The 26,057-nt window shown below is 43.7% G+C and overlaps 1 protein-coding gene across 1 annotated transcript; it reads right to left on the reverse strand.

Annotated features, from left to right (window-relative positions):
- Nucleotides 1-12,327: 12,327 nt before the first annotated feature.
- gatc (glutamyl-tRNA amidotransferase subunit C) lies at nucleotides 12,328-25,806 on the reverse strand. The gene is made up of 5 exons (XM_084322888.1): nucleotides 25,465-25,806; nucleotides 25,297-25,347; nucleotides 14,763-14,932; nucleotides 12,791-12,894; nucleotides 12,328-12,553 (listed from the first exon to the last, which is right to left on the reverse strand). Exons 1-5 carry the CDS (start codon nucleotides 25,660-25,662, stop codon nucleotides 12,492-12,494), a joined length of 585 nt encoding a protein of 194 aa, XP_084179014.1. The 5' UTR covers nucleotides 25,663-25,806; the 3' UTR covers nucleotides 12,328-12,491.
- Nucleotides 25,807-26,057: the final 251 nt, after the last annotated feature.

Raw genomic sequence — 26,057 nt, forward strand, 5'->3', positions numbered from 1 at the left:
TTCAGGAACACTTGGATTGGAGTGGGTTTAGTTACCAGCAACCACACTTCAGACCCAGATTGCAGTCCGTAAGAGCTCAAAGATCTTGAATCATCATTGAGGCTGATCTTCTGGCCATTGCCATATGACAGTCTCTGACTCACAGTGGGCACTTTAAAGTGCCCGCTGATGAGGGTTTTCAGTGAGCTTACTGTTGTGTCTGGCTGCACCCTCAGGGTGGTACACGCGCCATCAAACATAGTGATTTTTATATCCATACCTGTAAAATGATTAAGAGTAACATTTTAAAATATATATCTACTCAATTCAACAGTCAACAGATCCAGATGATGTGCTAGCAGTGAGTACAAGTTTGTTTTATTTGTCACATATAATGTGCATTACAGTGAAATGCTTCTGTATGAGCCCCCCTGAGAGTGTGCTTCATACACTAAAAAGAATAAAGCCCAAACACTATACAACATACAATATACAACCTAAAGTACAAAATGCTAACTTTTCAAAATGCAAAAATGATATCATAGCAGCCACTGTAGCTGTTTAAGGTGCACTCTCGGTAGAGCCTGTGCTAATTAAGCCATGTGTCGTGGTAATAAATATACTTTATAAAGTAAAGTATTCCCTCCGTCTGGACAGTCAACACCAATTAATTAGAAATCATGTAAATTGGCTTACCTTTTTTGTTTGTTCTTTAGATTTACAAAAGGTGTTTTATATATATATATATCTGAAGAGTAACGTACTGGAAACGACCACAAGTCCTCGCTCTGTACTCTGTGAAGCTACAGCTGATCAGTGTTTATATCGAACGTCAGCCCGGACAGCCCCGCCCCCCTAAGATTCGTTTTCCGTCCGTCGCTTAGTTTCGTTTTCTGTTCTCGAAAAACTAGACTAAAAACTAGTCTAGGAAACAAAACTAAAATGAACTGATTGTGTACTTACAAAACGAACTAAAGTAAAATAACAATTTGGTCAAATGTGTCAACACAAGCAAGCATTGCTGCATTAGTTTCATTGCGATTGAGATGTCTACATTGTAGTATTTTCACTTATATTGTAGTATATTTTCTGTGTGCTTGGCACCTGATAATGCCATATTTCCCACTGCTATCTTAATTATTTAAGTGTCCGAGAAAGGTACAGATAATAAAGGAGTTGCCAGCACCACCTTTGTTAAATTTGTATTTAATTACGAGTTAAAAACATCCCTAAAAGAAAACCAAATGTTCTAGTTGCAACCAGTTTCAGCCAAAGGCCTCAGCACCTGATTATGTCAACCGGAGAAACTATCTTTGAAACTGTAAGGTATTCCATCCTAATTATGAAATAATCTTCACTCATAAATGATAAAATAATCCAGCCTTCACCCAAATTGTCTCAAATATCTGACTATATTCAATATCCAAATTGTCATAGTTATCATAATCAATAATGAAAGGTTGAACATCTAAGTTAATCAAATATGTTAGACAGGTATACAATATGTTGAAATGTGGTCATTTCAATGGGCAGACATTCTAGATTCTGCCCGGAGCAGAAAGTAGAATGTCGTTTTTATGTCGTTAATTAGCCAACCGAAATGCATTTTCAGAAATAGGATCAGAGAAACAAGACTGACACAAGACCAAATAAAGAAGGTATTGGTCAGTTAGGTAGGATTGGATTACAACTGAGCTCAACATTATTAGAACACAACAGGTGCCTGTTGTATAGGTCCACGGGAATGTATGGCATTCCTGCATAGGCACACATAGTCATATATTCAATTCACATAGAATTAGTTTTAACACAGTATATAAGTACATTGTAGGCACTGCACTGTTTAAGTCATTTACAATATGGAATTATAGATGGATAGATAGGTAGATTATAGATATGGTAGATTATATATACTGTAGATACTTTTATGGATAGTCTTATATTAGCATAAAACTTGCAATATTCTAACAACCTACCTCTCATTGGTGAATGAATGCTGAATATCCTGCTCAGTGACATACAGTACAGTACAGCTTCTAGGCACACTGAGGCAATGGGCCTGGTCTACAAGATACACTACACCACACAGGTACCCATGTACATGTCGAAATACTTCCCAAAGGTCAGTGAATACCACGCCCACAACACCAGAGGGAGTTCCACAAATCTTGTGCAACCCAGATTCGGCACAAACAAGGGACTAAACACATTTAGCAATTATGCCACAACAATGTGGAACGCCCTACCCACAGCCGTAACATTTTGTGAATCCCTACACACTTCAAAACCGCTCTAAAAAAGCACCCACGGGAGGCCGCAATTCGAAACTGGCCCCAAATGTCCAAACCCCCCCACCCACCCAACCCCCCCAGTGTACAGTTTCCTTCCCCTCAAATGTATATATTCTCTTATAGAAACTCTGTCTGTAAATAAACAGTACTGTATATTTGTATATATTGTATGTCATAAATGTCTGGATGTAACAGTAGGCCTACTGTATATCTGTATGCCGTGTATGTCATAAATGTTATGAATTGAAAATGGGGGACCCTGATGTAAACAAGACGAAAGTCTTTCTCTGGTCTGCATCCCCTTAACAATTGTGTGTATTGAGCTGTACTGTACTGTACCCATTCTGCAATCTGTTAATACAATTTTCAATCAATCAATCAATCAAACAAACACAGTGACGCGTTGACCGTTCCTTACATTTGCTTGGCGAAGGACCCGGATGTGCCGGTCTAAAGGCGTTCCTGTTTGCAATAATCCCCACCATGCATTGCACGTGCATACGTTAAACAAATTAAATATAAAGTTAACTTTCAACAAACAGCGTTTCATTATATATACTGTACACATATGTATATATTGGATGTTGACACGGCTTGTCAGATTACGGTTAAATGGTCTCTGAACGAGCGACAAAGAATAGTTACACTTAGTTGTATGTTGTAAAGCCTAACTGAGAGTAGTACGCTGGATAATATGGTCGCCCCGCTACGAAGATGCAGAGCATTGGGGGGGGGGGTGGGTATAAGTAAGGTGGCGAGAGTAGGGGAGAAGAGGGGGGGGGCGATTTAAGGGGGTGATAGTTGGGGTACCGGTCGAAGCTGGTGGAAGAGCTAAAGGAGGACAGGCGTAATGGCATAGTTAAGAGTGCAGCAAGGATGAAGAGGGGAGCGGAGAGGGCAGTGACGGGGACGGTAGTGATTACGTTTGAGGGTGGGGTTGTTCCTAGGGAGGTATTAGTAGGGCGTAGGATGTATAGGGTTAGGGAATTTGTTCATAATCCTCTTAGGTGCTATAGGTGCCAGGGGTTTGGCCATATAGCTACCACGTGTATGAAGGGGATGAGGTGCGCTAGGTGTGGCGGGGAACATGAATATGGGAAATGTGGAGAGGGAGTGAAGCCGAGGTGCTGTAGTTGTGGTGGGGAGCACAGTGTAGCGTTTCGGGGGTGCGAGGTGATGATGAAGCAGGTCGCGGATCGGAGAGAGAGAAGGGAGGGTAAGTTGACGTATGCTGGGGCGGTTAGCAGGGCAGGACAGGGGAGCCAAGAAAGGGTGCAGGGGGTTGAAGGAGGGCATTTGGCAGTGAGGGTAGAGCAGGTGGAAAGAGACAGGGGAAGGGAGGAGAAATTAGGTATTGTGGCCTTCGTGGCAGGGGTAGTTACTGGTATGGCAGAGGTTACGGGTAGAACAGAGATGGTGAAGATGATTGTTAGGATAGCGGTTCAACATCTGGGATTGGAAGGTCTGGACTGGAAGGAGGTGTGTAAAGAATTGGCTGAGGGGGCTGCGAGGGACAAGGCTGCGAGGGACAAAGCAGCCCGGGATAAGATAGCAGGGGGCAAGGAGGGTCCCGCGGAGGGGGGCTCAGACAGGAAGTAGCAGCAGTAGCTGCACTCCAATGGACAATGTAGTTGATGACGGGGTCCAGTAGAAGAAGAAAAAGAAGGTGAAGAAGGAGAAGAAGGAGAAGAAGAAGAGCCCATAAAAAGAATTGCGGAGGGCAGTAATACGCCTCGATGCGTCTACTCTGCCGGAAATTCAAATAAGAAGAAGAAGAAGGTCCTCAGTTCACTCTGGTTTCTCTTCAGATCGCATAAATCTTTCGCCTTTTACTAAAGATTTCCGTGGAGAGGAACATTACGAGTATAAACCAATTTTTTGATGCCCTGCTTCATGGCGGGGCTTCCTGAACATGTGAAAAATAAAATTGATATCACTCAAGATTATTCTTACAAGACTAAATTTAATAGATTAGATTCAAATCTAAGAGTAGGAGGGATAAGAGGTGGATTGAGATTCAGATTATTTTATTGTCACATTTTTAAATGTACATAGATTCAGAAAAACGCGAGATGCTTGTTTTTTTCCGGTTCCTCAACCATAGTAGATTATTTGTACACAACAATCTATATTATAAACTATACAATACAATACAAGGTATGGAGATATGGAATGTGCAGGAAAAGGAGAGAGGGAGAGGCGAAAGATAGGAAGATACCCACTAATCAAAATCCAAAAGAGAGCATTTACATTTAATAATCGCCTAAAAGAAAGTGACCCAGACCCACTCCATAACAAAGCCCTCACCCTAGAGAGATGCTCGCTCAGCCAGCTGGTTCTGGGACTCTGCTCACAAACACACGCAGGGCCACCAGACAGGACTAATCTCATAAGAAAACAAAAAGAAAACGATCTGACACAATGGAAATAATCACCCCAAAACCAGAGCAAATTGGAATGCTATTTGTCCCTAAACAGATGGTAGACAGTGGCAGCATACCAACCTGAGCACTGTGACCAATCCAAAACTAAGGAGATCCTTGACTAGGTACAGACAGGGGCGTAGCTGGGGGGGGGGGTAGTTTAGGATGATTCCAAAGGCCCAGCACGGGGGGGAGGCAGATTTTTTTAGTTTTAGTTTTTTAGTTTTTTTTTTTGTAGACATCACTCAGGTGTATTTATTGATGCTCTCATTGATACTATGTTTGTTTCTGAAGTGTGTGTGTGTGAGATATATATAGAGAGAGAGGGGGGGCTTTGGTAGACTATTGCATTGGTCCATTCATTGAAGATGAATGCAATGCGACATCCTTTACTAGGCTCACCCACCAACAGTGCAGGTGCTGAACTGCTGATCCGAATGTATAGGTAAAAACCATATTATGCGTTTTCATCAATAAATAAATGGCCAAATTTATTTTTGCTTTCGCGCTTACGCGCACTCGCATTCACTGGGGGCCTACAGATACATTCTTTCATGGGGCCCACAATCTACAGCTACGGCCCTGGGTACAGACTCAGCGTGCACAGCCTCACAATCGAAAAAGGCCGCAATAGGCAGACATGGCTCCCAAGAGAAGACAGACCAAGATGAGGTGGAAACCGAGCTACACTTAACAACCTGCCCACTATACTAAGACATCAGAGACATATACTTCCCACAAATTGCAAACACTGGCAAGAAAAGGGCAACCACTATAAAGACTTTCCGGTGCAAAAAACTGCACTGCATAAAAATATCGCATTGATAGTAGGCCTACTCTGTAGGCTACTCAGTGAATCTAAACTGAAGCTGGAAAACCCACTCTGGAAACTAACTGAAACGAAAACGAAAAACGAAATTAATAAAAACGAATGAAAAATACAAAACAATAATAACCCTGGTGATAACTAGGCAAACCTAGACTTGTTTAAACAAAATAATTGTATAGTCTATAATCAGTGGAATCCCCGGAATTTCCAACGGCCAATTCACAATGGCATGGGTTGAAATTGAAAAGAAAAGAGACAGAAGAGGGCGCTGTTGACCACGATTCAAGCCAGGGTCTGGATTGATTGATTGATTGATTGATTGATTGATTGAAAAATGTATTAACAGATTGCAGAATGGGTACAGTACAGTACATCTCAATACATACAATTGTTAAGGGGATGCAGACCAGAGAAAGACTTTCGTCTTGTTTACACCAGGGTCCCCCATTTTCAATTCATCATAACATATATGACATACATGACATACAGATAGACAGTACTGCTACATCTATACATTTATGACATATCAGATTTGCAAATACAGTACTGTTTGTGATACAAAAGTGTCCAGAAAAGGAGTGTATATACATTTGGCATAGAAACTGTACATTGGAGGAGGTTGGTGGGGTGGGGTTGGGTGGGTTGGGTGAGGGCTGTACATTGGAGGTGGGGGGGGGGGTTGGGTAGGGGACACACACATTTTACACTGTACATTGGAATATTGACAAAGCCTTACTTGGTCATTTACTGTACAACTAGGTTAGGACATTTGTAGGGGCCAGTTTCGAATTGCAGTCTCACGTAGGTGTTTTTTGAGAGTGTTTTTGAAGGTGGGTAGTGATTCACATTCCTTTACAGCTTTAGGCAGGGCGTTCCACATTGATGTGGCATAATTGCGAAACGTGTTTAGTCCCTTGTTTGAGCCGAATCTGGGTTTTACATGATTTGTGGAGCTCCCTCTGGTGTTGTGATCGTGGTATTCACTGACCTTTGGGAAGTATTTTGACATGTACATGGGTACCTTGGTCGCGTAGTGTATCTTGTAGACCAGGCCCATTGCAAGTTGCTGTACTCTGTCGTCTACTCTAAGCCATCCTAGGTTGTCAAAAGTGACTGGGATCCAGTCACTTTTCTTAACCCATGGGCCCTGCTTGCATATTATACGTTTAGTTCAAGTTCTTCAAGTTCTTTAATAGTTGTCATACAGAAGTACAGAATACTTTCATACAAAATGCTTCTTACTGTTACGCTCCAGAGACTGTGCTAGACAAGATAGTATCAAATAACATAATAACATAATATAGCATGAATTTAGAAGAAGAAAATGAGGTCACAGTGTTCGGTATAGACATATGTACAATGTTCTGAGTTACCATATAATATACAATACACAATACTATGCAGTGTACTAATGTACAGTACTATCTAGTGCAAAGCAGAAATGGGATGAGGTACAATTTTAGGTACAATTTACAGTAAGGTGTACGAGTTGTAGTGCAATCCTTCATCCATAAATATAAAGTGTGGGGAGTGGGTGCTACAGTGTGTTTGTTTAAAGTGGGTGTGTGCTATAAAGTGTGTGGAGTGGGTGCTACAGTGTGTTTGTTTAAAGTGAGTGTGTGCGTGTGGATGTGTGTGCTATGTGCGTTTGGTGGTTGTTGTTGTGTAGTGTTCATTCATTGTTCGTTTAGCAGCCTGATGGCCTGGGGATAGAAGCTACTTCTGAGTCTTTCTGTGCTCGCCTTGAGACTCCGGTATCGCTTGCCTGACCGCAGCAGTTCAAAGAGGCAGTTGTTCGGGTGACTGGAGTCTTTAATGATTCTCTTAGCCTTGCCCTTGCAACGCTTGTAGTAAATGTTCTGGAGGGTGGGGAGCCCCCCTCCAATTGTGCGTTCGGCTGCACGTGTCACTCTTTGTAGTCTGCTTCGGTCTTTTGCAGTGCTATTCCCAAACCAGGAGGTGATGTTGCCGGTCAAGATGCTCTCTATTGTACATGAGTAGAAGTTCTTAAGGATCTTCTGGCTGACTTGGAACTTCCTTAGGCGCCTGAGGAAGTAGAGGCGTTGTCGTGCCTTCTTCACCACACTGTTAATGTGTGTGGTCCATGTCAAGTCCTCGGATATGTAGGCTCCGAGGTACTTGAAGCTGTTGACTCTCTCAACCGGTGCCCCGTCGATGCTGAGGGGGCTGTAGTCCTTGACCCCCGACCTCCTGAAGTCCACAATCATCTCCTTTGTTTTGCTGACGTTCAGGGAGAGGCTGTTTTCCTGGCACCATCCCGCCAGGACCTTGACCTCTTCCAGGTAGGCCCTCTCGTCGTTGGCAGAGATCAGGCCCACCACCACTGTGTCGTCAGCAAATTTGACGATTGTATTGCTACTCCGCTGAGCCACACAGTCGTGTGTGTACAGGGAGTAGAGGAGGGGACTCAGAACACAGCCCTGGGGGGCCCCTATGTTGAGGGTGATGGATGAGGAGGTGCAGTTGCCTGCTCTCACCACCTGGGGTCTGCCAGTCAGGAAGTCCAAGACCCACTGGCAGAGGTCATAGCCCAAGCCCAGGTCCCTGAGCTTGGCTATGAGTATGGAGGGGACTATGGTATTGAATGCCGAGCTGTAGTCGATGAATAGCATTCTCACATAGTTCCCCTGCCTCTTGTCCAGGTGTGATGCTGCTGTGTGCAGCACATGGGATATGGCGTCCTCCGTGGACCTGTTGGGGCGGTATGCAAATTGCAGGGGGTCCATGTTGATGGGGAGGGAGGAGCAGATGTAGCCCTTTACTAGCTTCTCAAAGCACTTCATGGCTATGGAGGTGAGAGCTACAGGGCGGTAGTCGTTGAGGCAAGCAGGCTTGGATTTTTTGGGTACAGGGATAATAGTGGACTTCTTCAGGCAGGTGGGGTAGCCTATCTGTATACTTGTGAAAATTACCAAAATGTTGACTTTAGTATTTAAACTGTGATATCCAGGGAAAGCATTGCATGTCATGTTCAGACCACCCAGCAACCCTTTAATTGGCTATTATATATATATATCTTTTTTTTTTATCCACTTTTTCTCCTTATTTTCTATTTTTCTCCCATCCCCAATAGACCTATCTCAAACCGTGCCCCTTTTCTTGATCCTCCAATCACAGCTGTCGCTTACCTCGGACAAACGGAAGTCCGAGGTAAGCGACAGCTGTGATTGGAGGATCAAGAAAAGAGGGCAGGGTTTGAGATAGGTCCATTTCGCCTCACCAATTCTCCCTTCAATTCTCCCCTCCCCTGTCTCGAACGTTACTAGACTATGCCTCCCACTGGTCGGCTGCAGTGAGGACCAAGCCTTGCATCACGTGTCCCCTCCGGTACACGAGGAGGCAGCTGTCGCATCTTTTCACCTGAACAGCGCAATCTCTCAGTGGCGAGTAGTAACGCGTGGGAGGCTCACGCTGCCCCCGATACTTCCTGATTCTGCTGTACAGGCACACCAACCGACCTGTAGGAGTCGCTGTCCACAACTTCCAATCCCCACCCACCGGCTTTCCCACCCCTAACACTGCCAATTGTGTTAGTTGGAACGACCAGCCAAGCCGGTAGCAACGCAGAGAGCTGGGCTCAAACCCAGCATCTCCTGCGTTAGTGGCGAGCGCCTTGCCACTTAGCCGCCTATATTTTATGTTTTTGTTTGCATTTAGCTCCAAAGCATAAAGGTAGAATCTGTAATGTCATCAAATAACTCAAACAACAACCTTGTTATTGTTTTTGGTCTGATTTTGTGTGTGTATAGGGGAGGGGTATAGCTATAGCTGGTCACACCTCAGGCCCTGCCGCGTCTATACTTTCCACAAGCAAGTTGTCCTTCCGCATTGCTGATTGGCCACTGACCTACGCTAGTTTTTTGTCCCCACGCCGGTATGAGAGAAATAATAATAATGAGCAGCGTAGAAATTATAATAATGCGAGACTCACACACACGCACGCTGAAATGGGTATTGTAGAACATGACATATTAGTCGCATGACATCTGATTTATTAGTGCCAATACTGAAGATTAGGGACAAACGCATGCAATTGGCACAAGTGTAAATCATGGATTAGTCACTCAGTTTTAACATTGGCCCGCGTAGCTCAAATCGTTCGTCAGCTGGCTGTGCAGCCTATGGTCACAAGTTCAAATCACTTTTTCAATTGAAATAACGTATTGTATTGTTTTCATCTCTCTATATTAACGTGATTCCATCAACACAACATAAATGTTCAAAACACGACTTCATTCTGTTCTGTTATTGGTCCATGATGGCAATAAGTTGATATAGACTTTATTCTGTCAACCTTGACAATGTATGGTTAATGCTATTGATGTAGACTCATCAAAGTATTTTTTAAATGCTTTGTCTAATAAACTAGACTAAATATAGCCTATAGAACAGATTTTTACAGCCTAATCTAAAACAGATTTTTTACACATTGGTTCAAACATGATCACGGAAGGTGACAACCCTAACATGTCATGTTGTGTCACAACAGAATGAGTAGGTGAGTGTTAGGCCTACAGAAAGTGTAATCTATTGATTGACTTGCGCGACCTAGTCAATTCGGTAGAAGAGTCTGGTGGGCGAGATTATGCATGACCAGCCTGTGATCTAAAAACTCCTGCCTGTGGCTGAATAATGAAGCCCAAAGTCGCATCACGCGCAAGAGCATATTACCTACTTATGGCGTGCTCAATATTAAAACTCACTGCTCGTCCACCCAACGTAAACAGAGCAGAGATAAGCATTAATGAAGTCGTGTTTTGAACATTTATGTTGTGTTGATGGAATCACGTTAATATAGAGAGATGAAAACAATACAATACGTTATTTCAATTGAAAAAATTGAACTAAGAGTGATTTGAACTTGTGACCACAGGCTCCACAGCCAGCTGACAAACGAGTTGAGCTACACGGGCCAATGTTAAAACTCAGCGACTAATCCATGATTTACACTTGTGCCAATTGCATGCGTTTGTCCCTAATCTTTAGTATTGGCACAAATAAATCAGATGTCATGCGACTAATATGTCATGTTCTACGATACCCATTTCAGCGTGCGTGTGCGAGGCTCGTTCTCGCATTATTATTATTTCTACGAGGCTCGCTCTCGCATTATTATTATTTCTACGCTGCTAATTATTATTATTTCTCTCATACGGCTTGCTCTCGCATTATTATTATTTCTACGAGGCTCGCTCTCGCATTATTATTATTTCTACGCTGCTCATTATTATTATTGCGTAGGGGCAAAAAACTAGCGTAGGTCAGTGGCCAATCAGAGCAACGCGGAAGGACAACTTGCTTGTGGAAAGTATAGACGTGGCCCTGCCAAGAGGGGTCTGGAGAAATGCACACTATATTAAAAATAATCAAATGTATATATATATATTGATTGAACACCAAGCAGCATCATATCCAATACAGTACTGCACTCCCCATACAATTGTATGGTATAGTAACCATACATTTTCCACTACAACAGCCAAAGTGGTCCCAATGCTACCAGGTCATTAGAGAACTCAACCCATTTTCTACCCAGAAGACAACACTGCTTCTATCTCATCTTTTGAGATTCAATGGTGGTTGGAGCACTTAGTGGAAAGAGTGATTGGCTTCTGTAACCTCATTAGAGAATCAATCAGAGCCTCTAGTCAATCACGCCAACACATGTTGCAGAAGATCATCTGTCTCGCATCAGGCTATGAGGAATGGGATTTCTCAGAAGTGCACTCTATGCATCGCTATGAGTACAACACACTTTCACACCAGCATGCGAGGAAACTTGGCGTGGCCAAATATCAGTGACCTCACTGCACAAAATATAGTGGTAGGTCTAGTGTTTATTCCCTTTGAGTTTCTTTGATTGGTTAGAAGGGGGAGCCTATCTGAAACCTTAGAGTGGAACATCTGTACTGCTGCTACACTGGTCAATGAACCTCCTTCACAGTAAACCTTTGTAGCAAATCTCAAACAAAATAATCTGTGATCAAAAAGCTTACACACTGTAGCTTTAAGATACTGGTTGCATACTCTTATTTTAAGAATCGTTTTGAAATGTATTGTACAGAAGTGTGTCCATGTTAACATGTTTTGGAGCTAAATTCAACCCAAATAATCTGCAATAGAAATCGGGACATATTGTAGCTTTAAAGGAACACTCCAACATTTTGGGAAATTAGCTTATTTGCCATCTACCCTGGAGTTAGACAAGAAGATACATACCGTTTTCTTCTCTGTGCATGCAGTAGGAGTAGGAAGACGTTGGGAACTAGGCTAATGGAGGAACCTACTTCCAGTGACTGACACTAAGCTAGGCTAACGGTGCGCGTCTTCCTACTCCTACTGCATGCACAGAGAAGAAAAAGGTATGTATCTTCTTGTCTAGCTCCAGGGTAGATGGCAAATAAGCTAATTTCCCAAAATGTTGGAGTGTTCCTTTAACTTAACTATCAAATGTCAAGAGGAGCTCCTTTATTATAAGCATACCCTACTCGTAAAAAATAAAAGAGAGTTTATTTTTACAAAAAGCAGGTGAGAAATGTGGCCTACTTGGTTTCCTTGCCGGGACTATCGCTGTAAAGTTGTGCCATCTAGTACTCATTAAATAAATGTATACAGGGCTAAATAAATCCTGTATAATGAATAGCCAACATTGCAATTGGCTATTCATGAAGGTGATGTGGTGGCATATTTGTGAAGGGTAAAGTTGGTCAAGACGGCAGGCTTTGACCCTAAAAAGTTTGCAAAGTAAATAAATTACACAGTATCTCACAAAACAAAGCATTTATTTAACATTCCAAACAGGGCTTATCTAGCGGTGATTTTCTAATGGCTGTATACAAGCAGGGGGATTTGACATTGATATCAACTCCCCGAATTAATCCTGTTTAATAAATAAACATCTTTTACAAATAAAAGTCAAGAACAAATGTTATCATTCTGCACAGGAGGTCAGAATTCTGAGTGTTTCAGCATGGCCGCCCTCTCCTCCCTCTTTGGAAGTGGAATGTTTCCTGAAGTGACAAAAAAGGAGAGAAAACAAAAGAAAAAAAGAAAGATTATATCACAATTACAGTCATATTATACAGTATGGGAGGGGATGTGTTGTACAGCCCTTTTTCATACGCTTCACTTCAAAATATATACCGTACATCAGTCTCTTTGGTTGTGAAACGTGGCTAGAACAGTAAGGCTGTTGTATAACAACCAAAAAACATTCCTGCTTTTTAAAGGATCGGTTGCTTATTCACCTGGCGGTGCCACGAAGTACTCCTCAACTGTATTTCTGGAGAGCTGGAGCAGTTCTTCTGCACAGTTCCCTTCTGCCACAGTGTCGCCCCTTAGGTACAGAGCCCTGTAAGTCAGAGTCAGAGTGAGAGATTTAATTTGCCATGTATGGATGAATCCACATTGGAATACAGGTACAGAGCAACACTGTGTGTCTACAACTAATCCAATACAGGAGCAGAGTAGAAACAGTACAGAAAAGAAAAAAAACACAGACAGTATAAAAGGACAAATGCTAAGGTTGAGATCAACATCCCCTAAAGTGCATATCATAGTAAAGTCAAGTGCATGATGTGATGCATAGAGGCACAATTTACAGTAAAAGTGCATATAATCAAAGTGCGTGATGCACAAAAACAGCACTTCCACAACCTGACTAATAACACACCAAATAAAAAATAGGATAATATACAAATCTAGCCTTTGGAGTTAAGCACAGGTGGAAAGTAACTCATTTACTTGCTAGGGGCAGAAAGTTCCTGGTCGACATACAAGCCAGGGAAACCGATTACAGCTAGTTACTATAGTTGGGTGGTGTTGATTTCTTTGTTTAATTGTGTCATGCAACTTTTTGATATTTATTTTGAGACATTAAAGGGGCAGTTCACCCCATATCCCCCCAAAAAAGAAAAGTTTGCTATCTATTTAGTATCTACCCATCCAGATAATTTTGGTGTGATTTGCAGAGTTTTGGAGATATCTGCCGCAGAGATGTCTGTCATCAGTACAATGGAGTTGAATAGCATTGGATTTATGATGCTCAAAGCGTAAAAAAAAAACAGATTTTTTTAATGTCTCTTACCAGAAATCATGACACAGTTACTCAAAAATAATCCACAGACCTAGAATGGCACTAGTCAGCCCAAATAATTCAAATAAATACTTGTCATTGACTGATTTGAAAAATATTCAAGAATTCAAGTCCTGCTGTCAATGGTACTCTGAGAAAGAGGGAAAAAATATGTTATATCGGACTTTGGGTGAACTGCCCCTTTAACTTCCATAAATGACAAGCTTTGTAGAAGTAAAAAGTCTTGCGCTGATAATGGCCCATGGAAACATTTGAAAGACCTCACAAAAACATGTACCTAATCAGATCATTTTTGTGTGGGACAATTTGGGAACATGCACACAATCTATTATTTTTGTTTGAAAGTAGCTAAGTAATTGAGTGTGTTTCAAGACTTTAGTCAAATTTAGCTGATGGAACTGTACTGTACATCCACTCGAGGGACATATTTTTAAATTCTTTCCACATCCACGAGACAGCTTAGTTGAGGAAGTCACTAGTTTATGTACAGGAATAAAGTGAATGAATAGTCCTGAGAATAGCAAACCAACAAAACCAAAGGAATGCAACATTTTATTTTACTTACACACACAAAATTCACTGGTGTCGTGTCGTGTCTGAAATCCCTCAGTACCTACACAGACAGAAGCTACTAACCCTACTACCAACACACTTTCATGCTTGCAGCCATTAGGTGAAAAATCTGCTCCTACTGTGCAGTAGGGAAATTAAGTTTTTGTACTGCCCCTTTCATGGAAATAAAAATCATATTGCATATTATTAGTCAACAGTAGCATTTATGATGAACAGACAAAAGTAAACTACATAATCTACGTAAAAAGACAAAGGCGTAGGGTTGTTTGTCGGCATGGGGGTGCAAATTGGTCGCTTCCATGATCGTTTTGGTTGTAGAGTGAAGTCGGTGAAGTCACGCCTATTATTGTAATTTTTGGAAGTATAAATCCACTGAAAATAACCATACAACCATATATTAAAAAAATTATAATAACAGAAGACGGTAGATATCAGGCATTTTAAAGATTACTGGGTGCCAAAGAAATGCGTATTCAACCATCAAAAGGTTATGAATACTGGAAAGACTGTACGGAGAGGCTTTTCAGACATGGCATGGATCTGTATGGTACCTGTCCTCCAGAACCGAATCCATTGGTTCAACCCCATTTGTGTCAACAACATGAAGCTGGTCTGCAAATCTTATGGCCTTTTCCAAACAGGCCAGTCCCTCTTTGTTGCGGAAATCCACCAGGGCTAGTCTCTCCAGCTTGTCCACCAAGTCAGCAGGGACCCGAGTTGTCTTCAATTGAAAAGGATAAAAGAGCATTTCTTAGGTCACCATAGAGGGCAGTGTGTGTCTGACTCTTACCACCTAACCTGCACGTATAACCACTACAACCAACATATAACTTATGACGTATATCATTATCATGCCAGTTAGGGTACCTTGAGTATAATGTACCTGTGTGTATGCTGTTTATTTTACTTACTCATGGTATATATTCAGATTCTAAGTGTTTTATTGCCCATATTTATTGTACCATATAATATAATGGATATACATTCTCATATTCAGAGTTAATTATATTGTTTACACTGTTTATTTTTTACTATACTTGTATTGCCATTGCCTATATTTATTTATTTTTACTATTACCATGCCCATACCTGTACGGTACCCACCCCCCCCCCCCCCCCCCCATGCTACTAAGACTGTGAAATGCACTAAATTGAAAATGAGATTAGATTAGATCTTCATTAATCCCAGTGGGGACTCATTTGCCACCAAAAACAACTCATACAGACAACAATCGATAAAACAATATAGACATTGCAATCACAGTACACAACAAATAAATAACACTGTAAGAAGCCATTTGAGACGTGATTAACAGCTACATAAAAATTTAGTGACGCGTTTATTCAACACGATTTACAGGTTATAGCTAAAAAGGTGCTATGGATCTATTCTAGACCACATCTGAAAGTGTTTGTTAAAGAATCTGACCGCTGCTGGAAGAAAATACCTTCTGAGGCGTTCATTAGAACACTGAGGCATCACTAGTCGCTCAGTAGAACACTGAGGCATCACTAGTCGCTCAGTAGAACACTGAGGCATCACTAGTCGCTCAGTAGAACACTAAGGCATCACTAGTCGCTCAGTAGAACACTGAGGCATCACTAGTCGCTCAGTAGAACACTAAGGCATCACTAGTCGCTCAGTAGAACACTGAGGCATCACTAGTCGCTCAGTAGAACACTGAGGCATCACTAGTCGCTCAGTAGAACACTAAGGCATCACTAGTCGCTCAGTAGAACACTGCAAGGCATCACTAGTCGCTCAGAACACTAAGACATCACTAGTCGCTCAGTAGAACACTGAGGCATCACTAGTCGCTCAGTAAAACACTGAGGCATCACTAGTCGCTCAGTAGAACACTAAGGCATCAGAGTGCAGACAGTTTGGTTGTGACGACGGTCCGCGGCGATTTTGAACTAGTTTTGGTGGCGATCGGACATGAAGGGGAGTGAGCGGTGGTGGAAGGCGAACGATGCATGTTATCGGCTGGGAGAGTGGCCTCCTCGTGATTGGCCCCGGCCAGTGGAAGACTGTCCAGGGTTTTGGGTAAATCGAGATGGGAGCGAATGGAATGAGGGCTTGCGTCAGGAGGGACGCGAGTCGCCGGGTGCGAGCCCAGTGTCCCCTCGGGGTGCGACATGTGGAGAGGGAAGTGAGGTGACGGAGACTTCAGCCAAGGAAAAGGAGACGGATAGTGACAGTATGGAGTGTAGTGAGGGAGAGGAGAGCGGGGGAGAATGGTGGACGAAGGTGGAGAAGAAGAGTAGGGTAAGTGAGGGGAAGGGGAGTAAGAGGAAGAAAGAGAGGGGAGATAGCTTGAGTGGGTCAGAGGATGAGGGCAGAGGGAAGGATTTTGTAGAAGGGTTGAATGTAGTGGTGCGATTTGAGAGAGAAGACGGTGTTATGGAAATAGAGCCGAGACAGCTGTCAAGAATCATTAAAGCGCAGTTAGGAGAGGTAAGGTACGCAAGGATGTTGGGGGATGGGAACTTGTTTATAGGATGTGTAAGTGTAGTGCAGGTAGAGAAGGCAAGGGAAATGAAGAGCATTGGCAAAGTGAATGTCTGTAGAGTAGTGATAGTAGGGGAGAAAAGGGATGGTGGTTGCAAGGGGGTAATTAGTGGAATTCCAATTAAGGTTAGTGAAGAGCAGTTGTTAGGAGAGTTGAGGAGTAACAAATGTAATGGGAAAGTTAAGAGTGTAGAAAGGATGAAGAGAGGGGCAGATAAGGAGGAGACAGGGACGATAGTCATTCAGTTTGAGGGTGAGGTTAGTCCGAAAGAGGTATTTTTAGGGTATTTGGCATATAGGGTTAGGGAGTTTGTGCCGAAACCGTTGAGGTGTTACAGGTGCCAGGAGTTTGGACATATAGCTAAGTTATGTAGGAAGGGGCAGAGATGTGGTAGATGTAGTGGGGAGCATAAGTATGGGGAGTGTGAACAGGGAGTGGAGCCGAGGTGTTGTAGTTGTAGTGGGAAGCATAGTGTAGCGTATTGGGGTTGTGAGGCGATGAAACGAGTAGTGGTCCAGCAGGTGAGAAGGGAAGGTAGGATTTCATATGCAGAGGCAGCTAGGAAGGTAGGACAGGGAAAGCAAGACAAGGGACAGGGGTTTAGAGAAGGGCAGTTGGCAGTAAGGATAGTGCAGGAGGATCAGGGAAAGCAAGATAGGGAACAGGGTTTTAGAAAAGGGCATCTGCCAGTAGAGGAAGTTCAGGAGGAGAAAGAGAGGGTGTGGGGGGACAAGTTGGATATAGTGGCCTTTGTGGCAGGAGTAGTGAATACAACAGCGATGGTTAGCAGTAGGACAGATAGAACCAAGTTGATAGTTCAAGCAGCAGTGATACACTTGGGTATGAAGGGGTTGACAGTGGAGGAAGTTATAAGTAGTGATGCACGATATATCGGCCGCCGATATAATATCGGCCGATATGGCCGTTTTTTTACACATCGGTATCGGTCCGATATCAAGATGGGGCCGATATCCGATATTACATTTTTTTTTTTTTTTTTTTTTAAATCTTTTTTTTTTTTTTTACATGTTTTGGCCTTAAATAGTTTCAAAATATCAGTCATTTCTGAAAATAAGTTACAAAAGTAAAAAAATTATGCGTTTTGGAAAATAGCTCTTTATTTGATTATCATAAAAAAGTGTTTTCTATACAGAGATATCGACATCGGTAAATATCGGTATCGGCCAGAACAGCAATATTAATATCGGTTATCGGTATCGGCCACAATTTTCACATCGGTGCATAAGGGAGTTAAAGAAGGTGGGTGTGGGTGATCAAGTAGGAGAGTTAGAGAAGGGGGGTGCGAGTGATCGAGTAGTCCAGAGTCAGGCCACAGGAGGCGAAGCATGTCTCGTGGAGGGGGATTCAGTCAGGAGGAAGCAGCGTTAGCTGCACTCCAGGATGGTGAACGCAGAATGGACATTGTGGGAGGTAAAGGGGTCCAGAAGATGGCGGTATTGGAACGTTAAGACCGTGTCAAGCTAGAGGAGGTGGCGGTAATGCACCCAGAAGGATGTGCCAACCGCTAAATAAAATTCAAAAGAAGAAGAAGAAGACTAAGGCATCACTAGTCGCTCAATAGAACACTGAGGCATGCTGCCCCTCCCAGCAGAGTACATTATAAAAGAGGACACAAGCTACGATTCCCTGATAAAGATAGGAATTACGAACAAGCTTTTTCGGACGCTCTGGATGGGTGACTACTTGCGTTGTTGTTGTGACAGACAGAAAGTAGGTAAACTTGTACAGAGATATGGAGGCGGCACCAGAGTGGAGGGTGGGATCCCGCTGTCGTGCTGTGTTTTCGGGAGGACGGAAAGAAGTATCCGGGGTTTGTTTCATGGATCCGAAGTGAGAAATGCATGGTCAAGTTTGACGGCTATAGCGGAGACGAGACGATGGATGTGACCGCCTTGCTGACCCATGGTGAACTGATATCGACGTCGGGAGCTAAGGCGGGTAGTGGGAGCGAGGGTTGTGACGGCAGGGAGGGGAACGTCCATGACAGGGGAAAGGAGTCGGATAGTGACAGTATGGAGTATGGTGTGGGGGGTGAGAGCGGGGGAGAAGGGTGGAGTAAGGTGGAGAAGAGGAGCAGGGAAAGTGGGGGAAGGGGCTTAAGAGGAAGAAGGGTAGGGGAGATAGCTCAAGTGGGTCAGATGGTGAGGGTAGAGGAAATTATATTACAGGAGTGATTAATGTAGTGGTTAGATTTGAGGGAGAGGGGGGAGTTAGAAAAATAAGGATGAAGGAGTTAACCGACCTCATAGACGAGCAATTAGGTGAGGTAAGGTATGCGAAAGTGTTGGGGGATGGGAATTTGATTGTGGGGTGTGTAAGTGTAGAGCAGGTGGAGAAAGCTAGAAGAATGAGGAGCATTGGTAAAGTTAGTATATGTAAAGTAGTGAGAGTAGGGGAGAAGGGGGAGGGGGGTGTAAGGGGGTGATATCTAGGATACCGATCGAAGTTAGCATGGAGCAGCTGGTGGGAGATCTAAAGAGTGACACACGTAATGGGATAGTTAAAGGTGCAGAAAGGATGAAGAGAGGGGCAGATAAGATAGAGACGGAGACAGTAGTGATTCAGTTTGAAGGTGAGGTTGTTCCTAGTGAGGTGTTTGTAGGGTATATGGTGGTTAGGGTTAGGGAGTTTGTTCAAAACCCGCTGAGATGCTACAGGTGCCAAGAGTTTGGGCATATAGCCATTACGTGTAGGAAGAAGCTGAGGTGTGCAAGATGTAGCAGGGAACATGAATATGGGAAATGTGGAGAGGGAGTGGGGCCGAGGTGTTGTAGTTGTGGTGGGGAGCATAGTGTAGCGTATAGGGGTTGTGAGGTGATGAAAAGGGAGGTAGTGGTTCAGAGAGTGAGAAGGGAAGGTAAGATATTGTATGCAGAGGCAGCTAGGGTGGTAGGACAGGGGAATCAAGATAAGGAACAGGGGGTTAGGGAAGGGCATTTGGCAGAAAGGGTAGTACAGGAGGTTAAAAAGAGGGTGTGGGAGGAGAAATTGAATATTGTGGCCTTTGTGGCAGGAGTTGTTAATGCTACGGCTTTGGTTAAGGGCAGAACGGAGAGGATTAAGGTGATTGTTAGAGTGGCAGTTCAACATTTGGGCATGGATGGTCTGACATGGGGGGAAGTGGTTAGGGAATTAGAGAAGGGGGTTGTGAATGACCAAGAAGTCCAGAGTCAGCTCGTAGGAGGCAAGGAGTGTCTCACAGAGGGGGGCTCAGTCAGGGAGGAGCAGCATTAGCTGCACTTCATGATGGGGAAGGGATATGGACATTGTAGGAGGTGAAGGATTCCAGAAGATGGCGGTAATGCCCCACACGAATGGTGGCCGGCCGCCATAAAACCTCGATAAGAAGAAGAAGATTCCCTGATAAAAAAAATTACTTTAAGAAGCTTCTTCATATCAAAAGATCTAAGCTTCCTCAAGAATAGTCTTGACTGAGCCTTCTTGAATACAACCTCAGTGTTCTTTTTCCAGTTTAATTTCCAGTCCAGGTAGACACCAAAATATGGACAATCTGCTGCCCCTTAATTATCACTGGGAGGACCTCCTCCTTCCTAAATCAACAATGAACTATTTGGTCTTCCCAGCATTCAATTTTTAATGTGCATCACGCCAACTGACAAGATTCAACCCCTATTTTGTAGGCCAGTTCATTGCCTTGGTTAAGTAGGGTCACAGGCATTTTACAACTTTGACATGGGGTCCCTTGTGAACAAGGGTTGTGTAGAGCCTATGCGCTTTACATTTTAACACAAGACATGATTCAATTGGGCAGGGTACTGGCGCTGCACTGATGGCTGCCTTTCTGATCGCTCCGTCGAGACTGTGCTTTCTTTTGTTAATTTTTATAGTATTAGGAGTTTTATTTGCACCAACTGTTGGTGCATTATATGTGTATGACCGTCAGTCAATCATTGACATTGGATTAAGGAAAATTTACCGATTGGATTGCTCTCTGGATCGGATCGCTGAACAGCAGAAATGGCCCGCCGAGATCCTTTGTTATGGCCATGGCCAAGACCAGGAGAAGCCGCCGTGAAGACGTGGAAAGAGAGCCGGGGTCCGAAACAGACTGAGGTCCAAACGACACAGAACCACATTGCCCAGCATATTGTTGGCCAATGTGCAATCGATAGGAAATAAACTGGATGACATCAGAGCACGGATCCAATTCCAGAGGGACATTCGGGATTGTAACGTCCTCTGTTTCACAGAAACTTGGCTGAGTCCAGATGTCCCGAATCACGCAATAGAACCGGCAGACCACTTCTTCGTTCTCCGCAAGGACTGGACGGCAGAAGAGTCACTAAAGAAGAAAGGAGGCGGCATTGCCTTCATGATAAACAAGGAGTGGTGCGATTTAGGCAACACAAAGGAACTGTCTAACCACTGCTCCCCAGACCTGGAGTTTATCACGATAAAATGTCGACCCTTCTTCCTCCCAAGAGAGTTAACGTCCATCATCCTCATCGGAGTGTACATTCCACCACACGCGAACACTGGGGTCGCACTTTCAAAACTTCACGACGAGGTAAACAAACTCCAGACAGCTAATGTTGACGCTGCCATTTTGGTTCTGGGTGATTTCAACAGCGCGCGTCTTAAAAAGGTGTTGCCGAATTTCTATCAGCATGTGACCTGTCCCACCAGAGGCGAGAACATATTAGACCATGTATACTCGCAATTTAAGAATGGGTACAAGTCACAGGCTCTTAGTCCATTCGGTAAAAGCGATCACGCCGCCATATTTCTTTTGCCAAAGTACAAACAAAGTCTCAAGCGAACGCCGGTGGTCTCGCGAGAGGTTAAGCGTTGGGCCGTGACGTCAGAGGAGTCACTCCAAGCTGCACTTGGATGCACAGACTGGAGTGTATTCCGTGATAACACAGCCAATATTAACGAATACACCGAAACGGTGATTGACTATGTCTGTACTCTGGTAGAAGAAACAATCCCCTCCACCAAAATTAAAATCTACCCAAATCAAAAGCCCTGGGTAGACAAATCCGTCCGTGAGGCTCTGAAAGTGCGCACATCAGCATACAACACCGGGCTGGTGACAGGCAACATGGAAGAACACAAGATGGCAAGATACAACGTCAGGAGAGCAGTAATAGAGACAGGCTGACTCTAGAGGCATGTGGCAGGGCCTCAGAACAATGACAGACTACAAAGGCACCCCCCTCAAACTGAACAGTGACATCTCCTTAGCAAATGATCTCAATTCCTTCTATGCGAGGTTTGAGGCTGTGAATAACAACACCAGCCTACAAACCACGGCAATGGGGGGGGGGGGGGGGGGTCTGCTGATGGAGACTCAGTGTTCAGGGTAACAGAGCATGAGGTGAGACGGATCTTTAAAAAAGTGAATATCAGGAAGGCAGCAGGACCGGACGGCATCCCCGGCCGCGTCCTAAAAGTCTGTGCCGACCAACTGGCCCCGGTATTCACTGACATCTTCAACCTGTCCTTGGAACAGGCTGTCATCCCCACCTGTCTGAAGAAGTCCACCATCATCCCTGTACCCAAAAAATCTACGCCCGCTTGCCTCAACGACTACCGCCCTGTAGCCCTCACCTCCATAGCCATGAAGTGCTTTGAGAAGCTAGTGAAGGGCTACATCTGTTCCTCCCTTTCCATCAACCTGGACCCTCTGCAATTTGCATATCGCCCCAACAGGTCCACGGAGGACGCCATAGCCCAGGTGCTGCACACAGCAGCATCACACCTGGACAAGAGGCAGGGGAACTATGTGAGAATGCTGTTCATCGACTACAGCTCAGCATTCAATACCATAGTCCCCTCCAAACTCATAGCCAAGCTCAGGGACCTGGGCTTGAACTATGACCTCTGCCAGTGGGTCTTGGACTTCCTGACGGGCAGACCCCAGGTGGTAAGAGCCGGCAACTGCACCTCCTCATCCATCACGCTCAACATAGGGGCCCCCCAGGGCTGTGTTCTGAGCCCCCTCCTCTACTCCCTGTACACACATGACTGCGTAGCACAGCGGAACAACAACACCATCATCAAATTTGCTGATGACACAGTAGTGGTGGGCCTGATCTCTGCCAACGACGAAAGGGCCTACCTGGAAGAGGTAGAGAACCTGTCACAGTGGTGTCAGGAGAACTGCCTCTCCCTGAACGTCAGCAAAACAAAAGAGATGATTGTGGACTTCAGGAGGTCGGGGGTCAAGGACTACAGCCCCCTCAGCATCGACGGGGCACCGGTTGAGAGAGTGAACAGCTTCAAGTACCTCGGAGCCCACATATCCGAGGACTTGACATGGACCACACACATTGACAGTGTTGTGAAGAAGGCACGACAACGCCTCTACTTCCTCAGGCGCCTAAGGAAGTTCCAAGTCAGTCAGAAGATCCTTAGGAACTTCTACTCATGTACAATAGAGAGCATCCTGACCGGCAACATCACCTCCTAGTTTGGGAATAGCACTGCACAAGACCGTAGCAGACTACAAAGAGTGACACGTTCAGCCGAACGCACAATTGGAGGGGGGCTTCCCACCCTCCAGAACATTTACAACAAGCGGTGCAAGGGGAAGGCTAAGAGAATTATTAAGGACTCGAGCCACCCGAACAACTGCCTCTTTGAACTGCTGCGGTCAGGCAAGCGATACCGGAGTCTTAAGGCGAGCACAGAAAGACTCAGAAGAAGCTTCTATCCCCAGGCCATCAGGCTGCTAAACGAACAATAATCACTATGCAACTAGAGCTGCCGCGGTATTGATTTTTTCCTTACCGCACACATTTGCTAAATATTTCCTACCGCCGCGGTATTACCGCACGCACACAAAAAAAAAAGTTTGAATGCATTTTTTTTTTAGTAGTAGTCTACTCTTTATAGCATATAGCCTGCCTCTAGTCTAAATGTCTATCTTTAGAGGATTACTTTGCAGCATGAATATTGTTTGGGATTCGGCAAGCACGCATTAGTTATTGAAAGTGAAACACGGATTCGAGGTTTCCCCTCTGGTCGTGCGCCGTTCACTCGGTGTCGCGGGCAGGGGTGGTTACCCCTAACCCCCCCGACCCTTTCTTATTATTATTACTATAAAGTTACTACTTTATAATAAAGGCATTCGTTTTGTGGCATTAACATTATATAGTTATACGTTCAATAACATCAGCGTATTTACCGGACCAAGGCAAGCAATACTCTATTCATATCTCAGTTCCTTTCTTTGCTCAGAGCGTGCTGAGTTGTCCCATTCTGCGGTCTGTTAATAAAGTTTTCAATCAGACAAGTGTATAGAACGAAGGGCTTTTATTATAACATTCGTTGCAGACAGTAAAATCATTATGTCTCGTTTAGTACTCCTGAGGAGCGATGATAGTCCACTCCGGCGGAGAGTTAAAGCTAACGTTATTAGCCGTGTTGTGATGTGCTGACATTCAGGAAGTAAAAACCTAATACGCGCTTGCCGATTGGTGGTAACACACTGCATGACGCTACAACGTGTGACGCGTCTCTCTTCTGACCAATCAGTGGTCTGCAATGTTTCACGTGACTTTTCTGGTACCCAATAGGGTCGCTTGGAATCTCGATAGAGGAGTAGGGTATATCTGCAGAGCCGCAAGCCCAACGAGAGGAGGGTAATTTATTATTATTATTATAAAAAACAGCGGTGACGCGGTATTCAGCCTACTCTGCGGTGGCCGTGATGTAACAGCGATACCGCGGTAATGCGGTAATCGCGGCAGCTCTATATGCAACAACCATCAAATGCACACAGCACACACACCCACACACTCACTCAAACAAACAACACACTGCAGCACCCACTCTCCACACTTTAGATCACACAAACACACTTACACTTTATATTTATTGATAAAGGATTTGCACTACAACTCGTACACCTACTGTGAATTGTACCTAAATTGCACCTCGTCCCATTTCTCCATTTCTGCCTTGCACTATATAGTATTGTATATTAGTACACTGCACAGTATTGTATATTGTATGGTAACTACGTCTATTCTGCATCGAACATTGTACATATGTCTAAACTGAACACTGTGACCTCATTTTTTTTACTTCTAATTTTACTATGTTATTTTATTCCATACTTATCTTGTCTTGCACAGTCTCTGGAGCGCAACAGTAAGAAGCATTTTGTATAAAAGTATTCTGTACTTCTGTATGACAACTATTAAAGAAACTTGAAACTTGAATTATAATATGTATAAATTCATCAATGTTTGATTGATTGATTGAAAAGTTTATTAACAGATTGCAGAATGGGTACAGTACAGTACAGCTCAATACATACAATTGTTAAGGGGATGCAGACCAGAGAAAGACTTTCGTCTTGTTTACATCAGGGTCCCCCATTTTCAATTCATCATAACATATATGACATACATGACATACAGATAGACAGTACTGCTACATCTATACATTTATGACATATCAGATTTGCAAATACAGTACTGTTTGTGATACAAAAGTGTCCAGAAAAGGAGTGTATATACATTTGGCATAGAAACTGTACATTGGATGTGCTTGGCCTAAGGTGATCTTAACGTATTACCTCGGGAAGTTGGTCTTCCATAACTGGTTTCCATGTCGGTGCCTTTGGTACCTAAAAGATAAGTATCCAGTCCATTGTGTATCCAGTCCATGTAGCATGTAACAATGAATGTTTCCCAGGATTCACTATTAGTTCTATGCAAACCAACAAAATCATCCAATTACTTACCTTGCAACTGTGTGTATGAGAACTGTATAAACGTGTCACATTTTTAACATGAGTCTGTAAGTGGTTTATTCTTTCCTGGAAGATGTCCATGTTTGTTATAGTATGTTCTGTTCTGAATTTGTGGAGTAAAGACGGCCTAATACATTTTAGTGTCATGTCTTGGAGTCTGCGCGCATAATTCAGGGTAAATACAAACATCGTCGTCAACCTTACGTTTTTAATGTGACGATAGTAAAAAATAAATAAAAGATGTATCTCAGATAACGAAAAACTATGAAGCAACTAGCCTGCTAGCAGGACTCGGTTGTTAGCTCAACGATTAGCCTTTTGCAAGCATGTAAACACAAGATTTCGTCACTGAAGCTACCGGTAGTCGCACAATTATGATGTGTCGCTCCACTTTACCTTCTAGAGCGCCCGGATAGCTCAGTCGGTAGAGCATCAGACTTTTAATCTGAGGGTCCAGGGTTCAAGTCCCTGTTCGGGCGTACGTTTTTCGGCAGTGTTTCTTCATTCAAATTTATTGTCGTACAGCACAGTACAGTACAACGAAAATAAGTCGGATTCTAACCAGAGTGCAAAGCCAAAAATAA

The sequence above is a fragment of the Notolepis coatsorum genome (genome assembly GCF_963971535.1).
Source record: "Notolepis coatsorum genome assembly, chromosome: 10".
NCBI lineage: Eukaryota > Metazoa > Chordata > Actinopteri > Aulopiformes > Paralepididae > Notolepis > Notolepis coatsorum.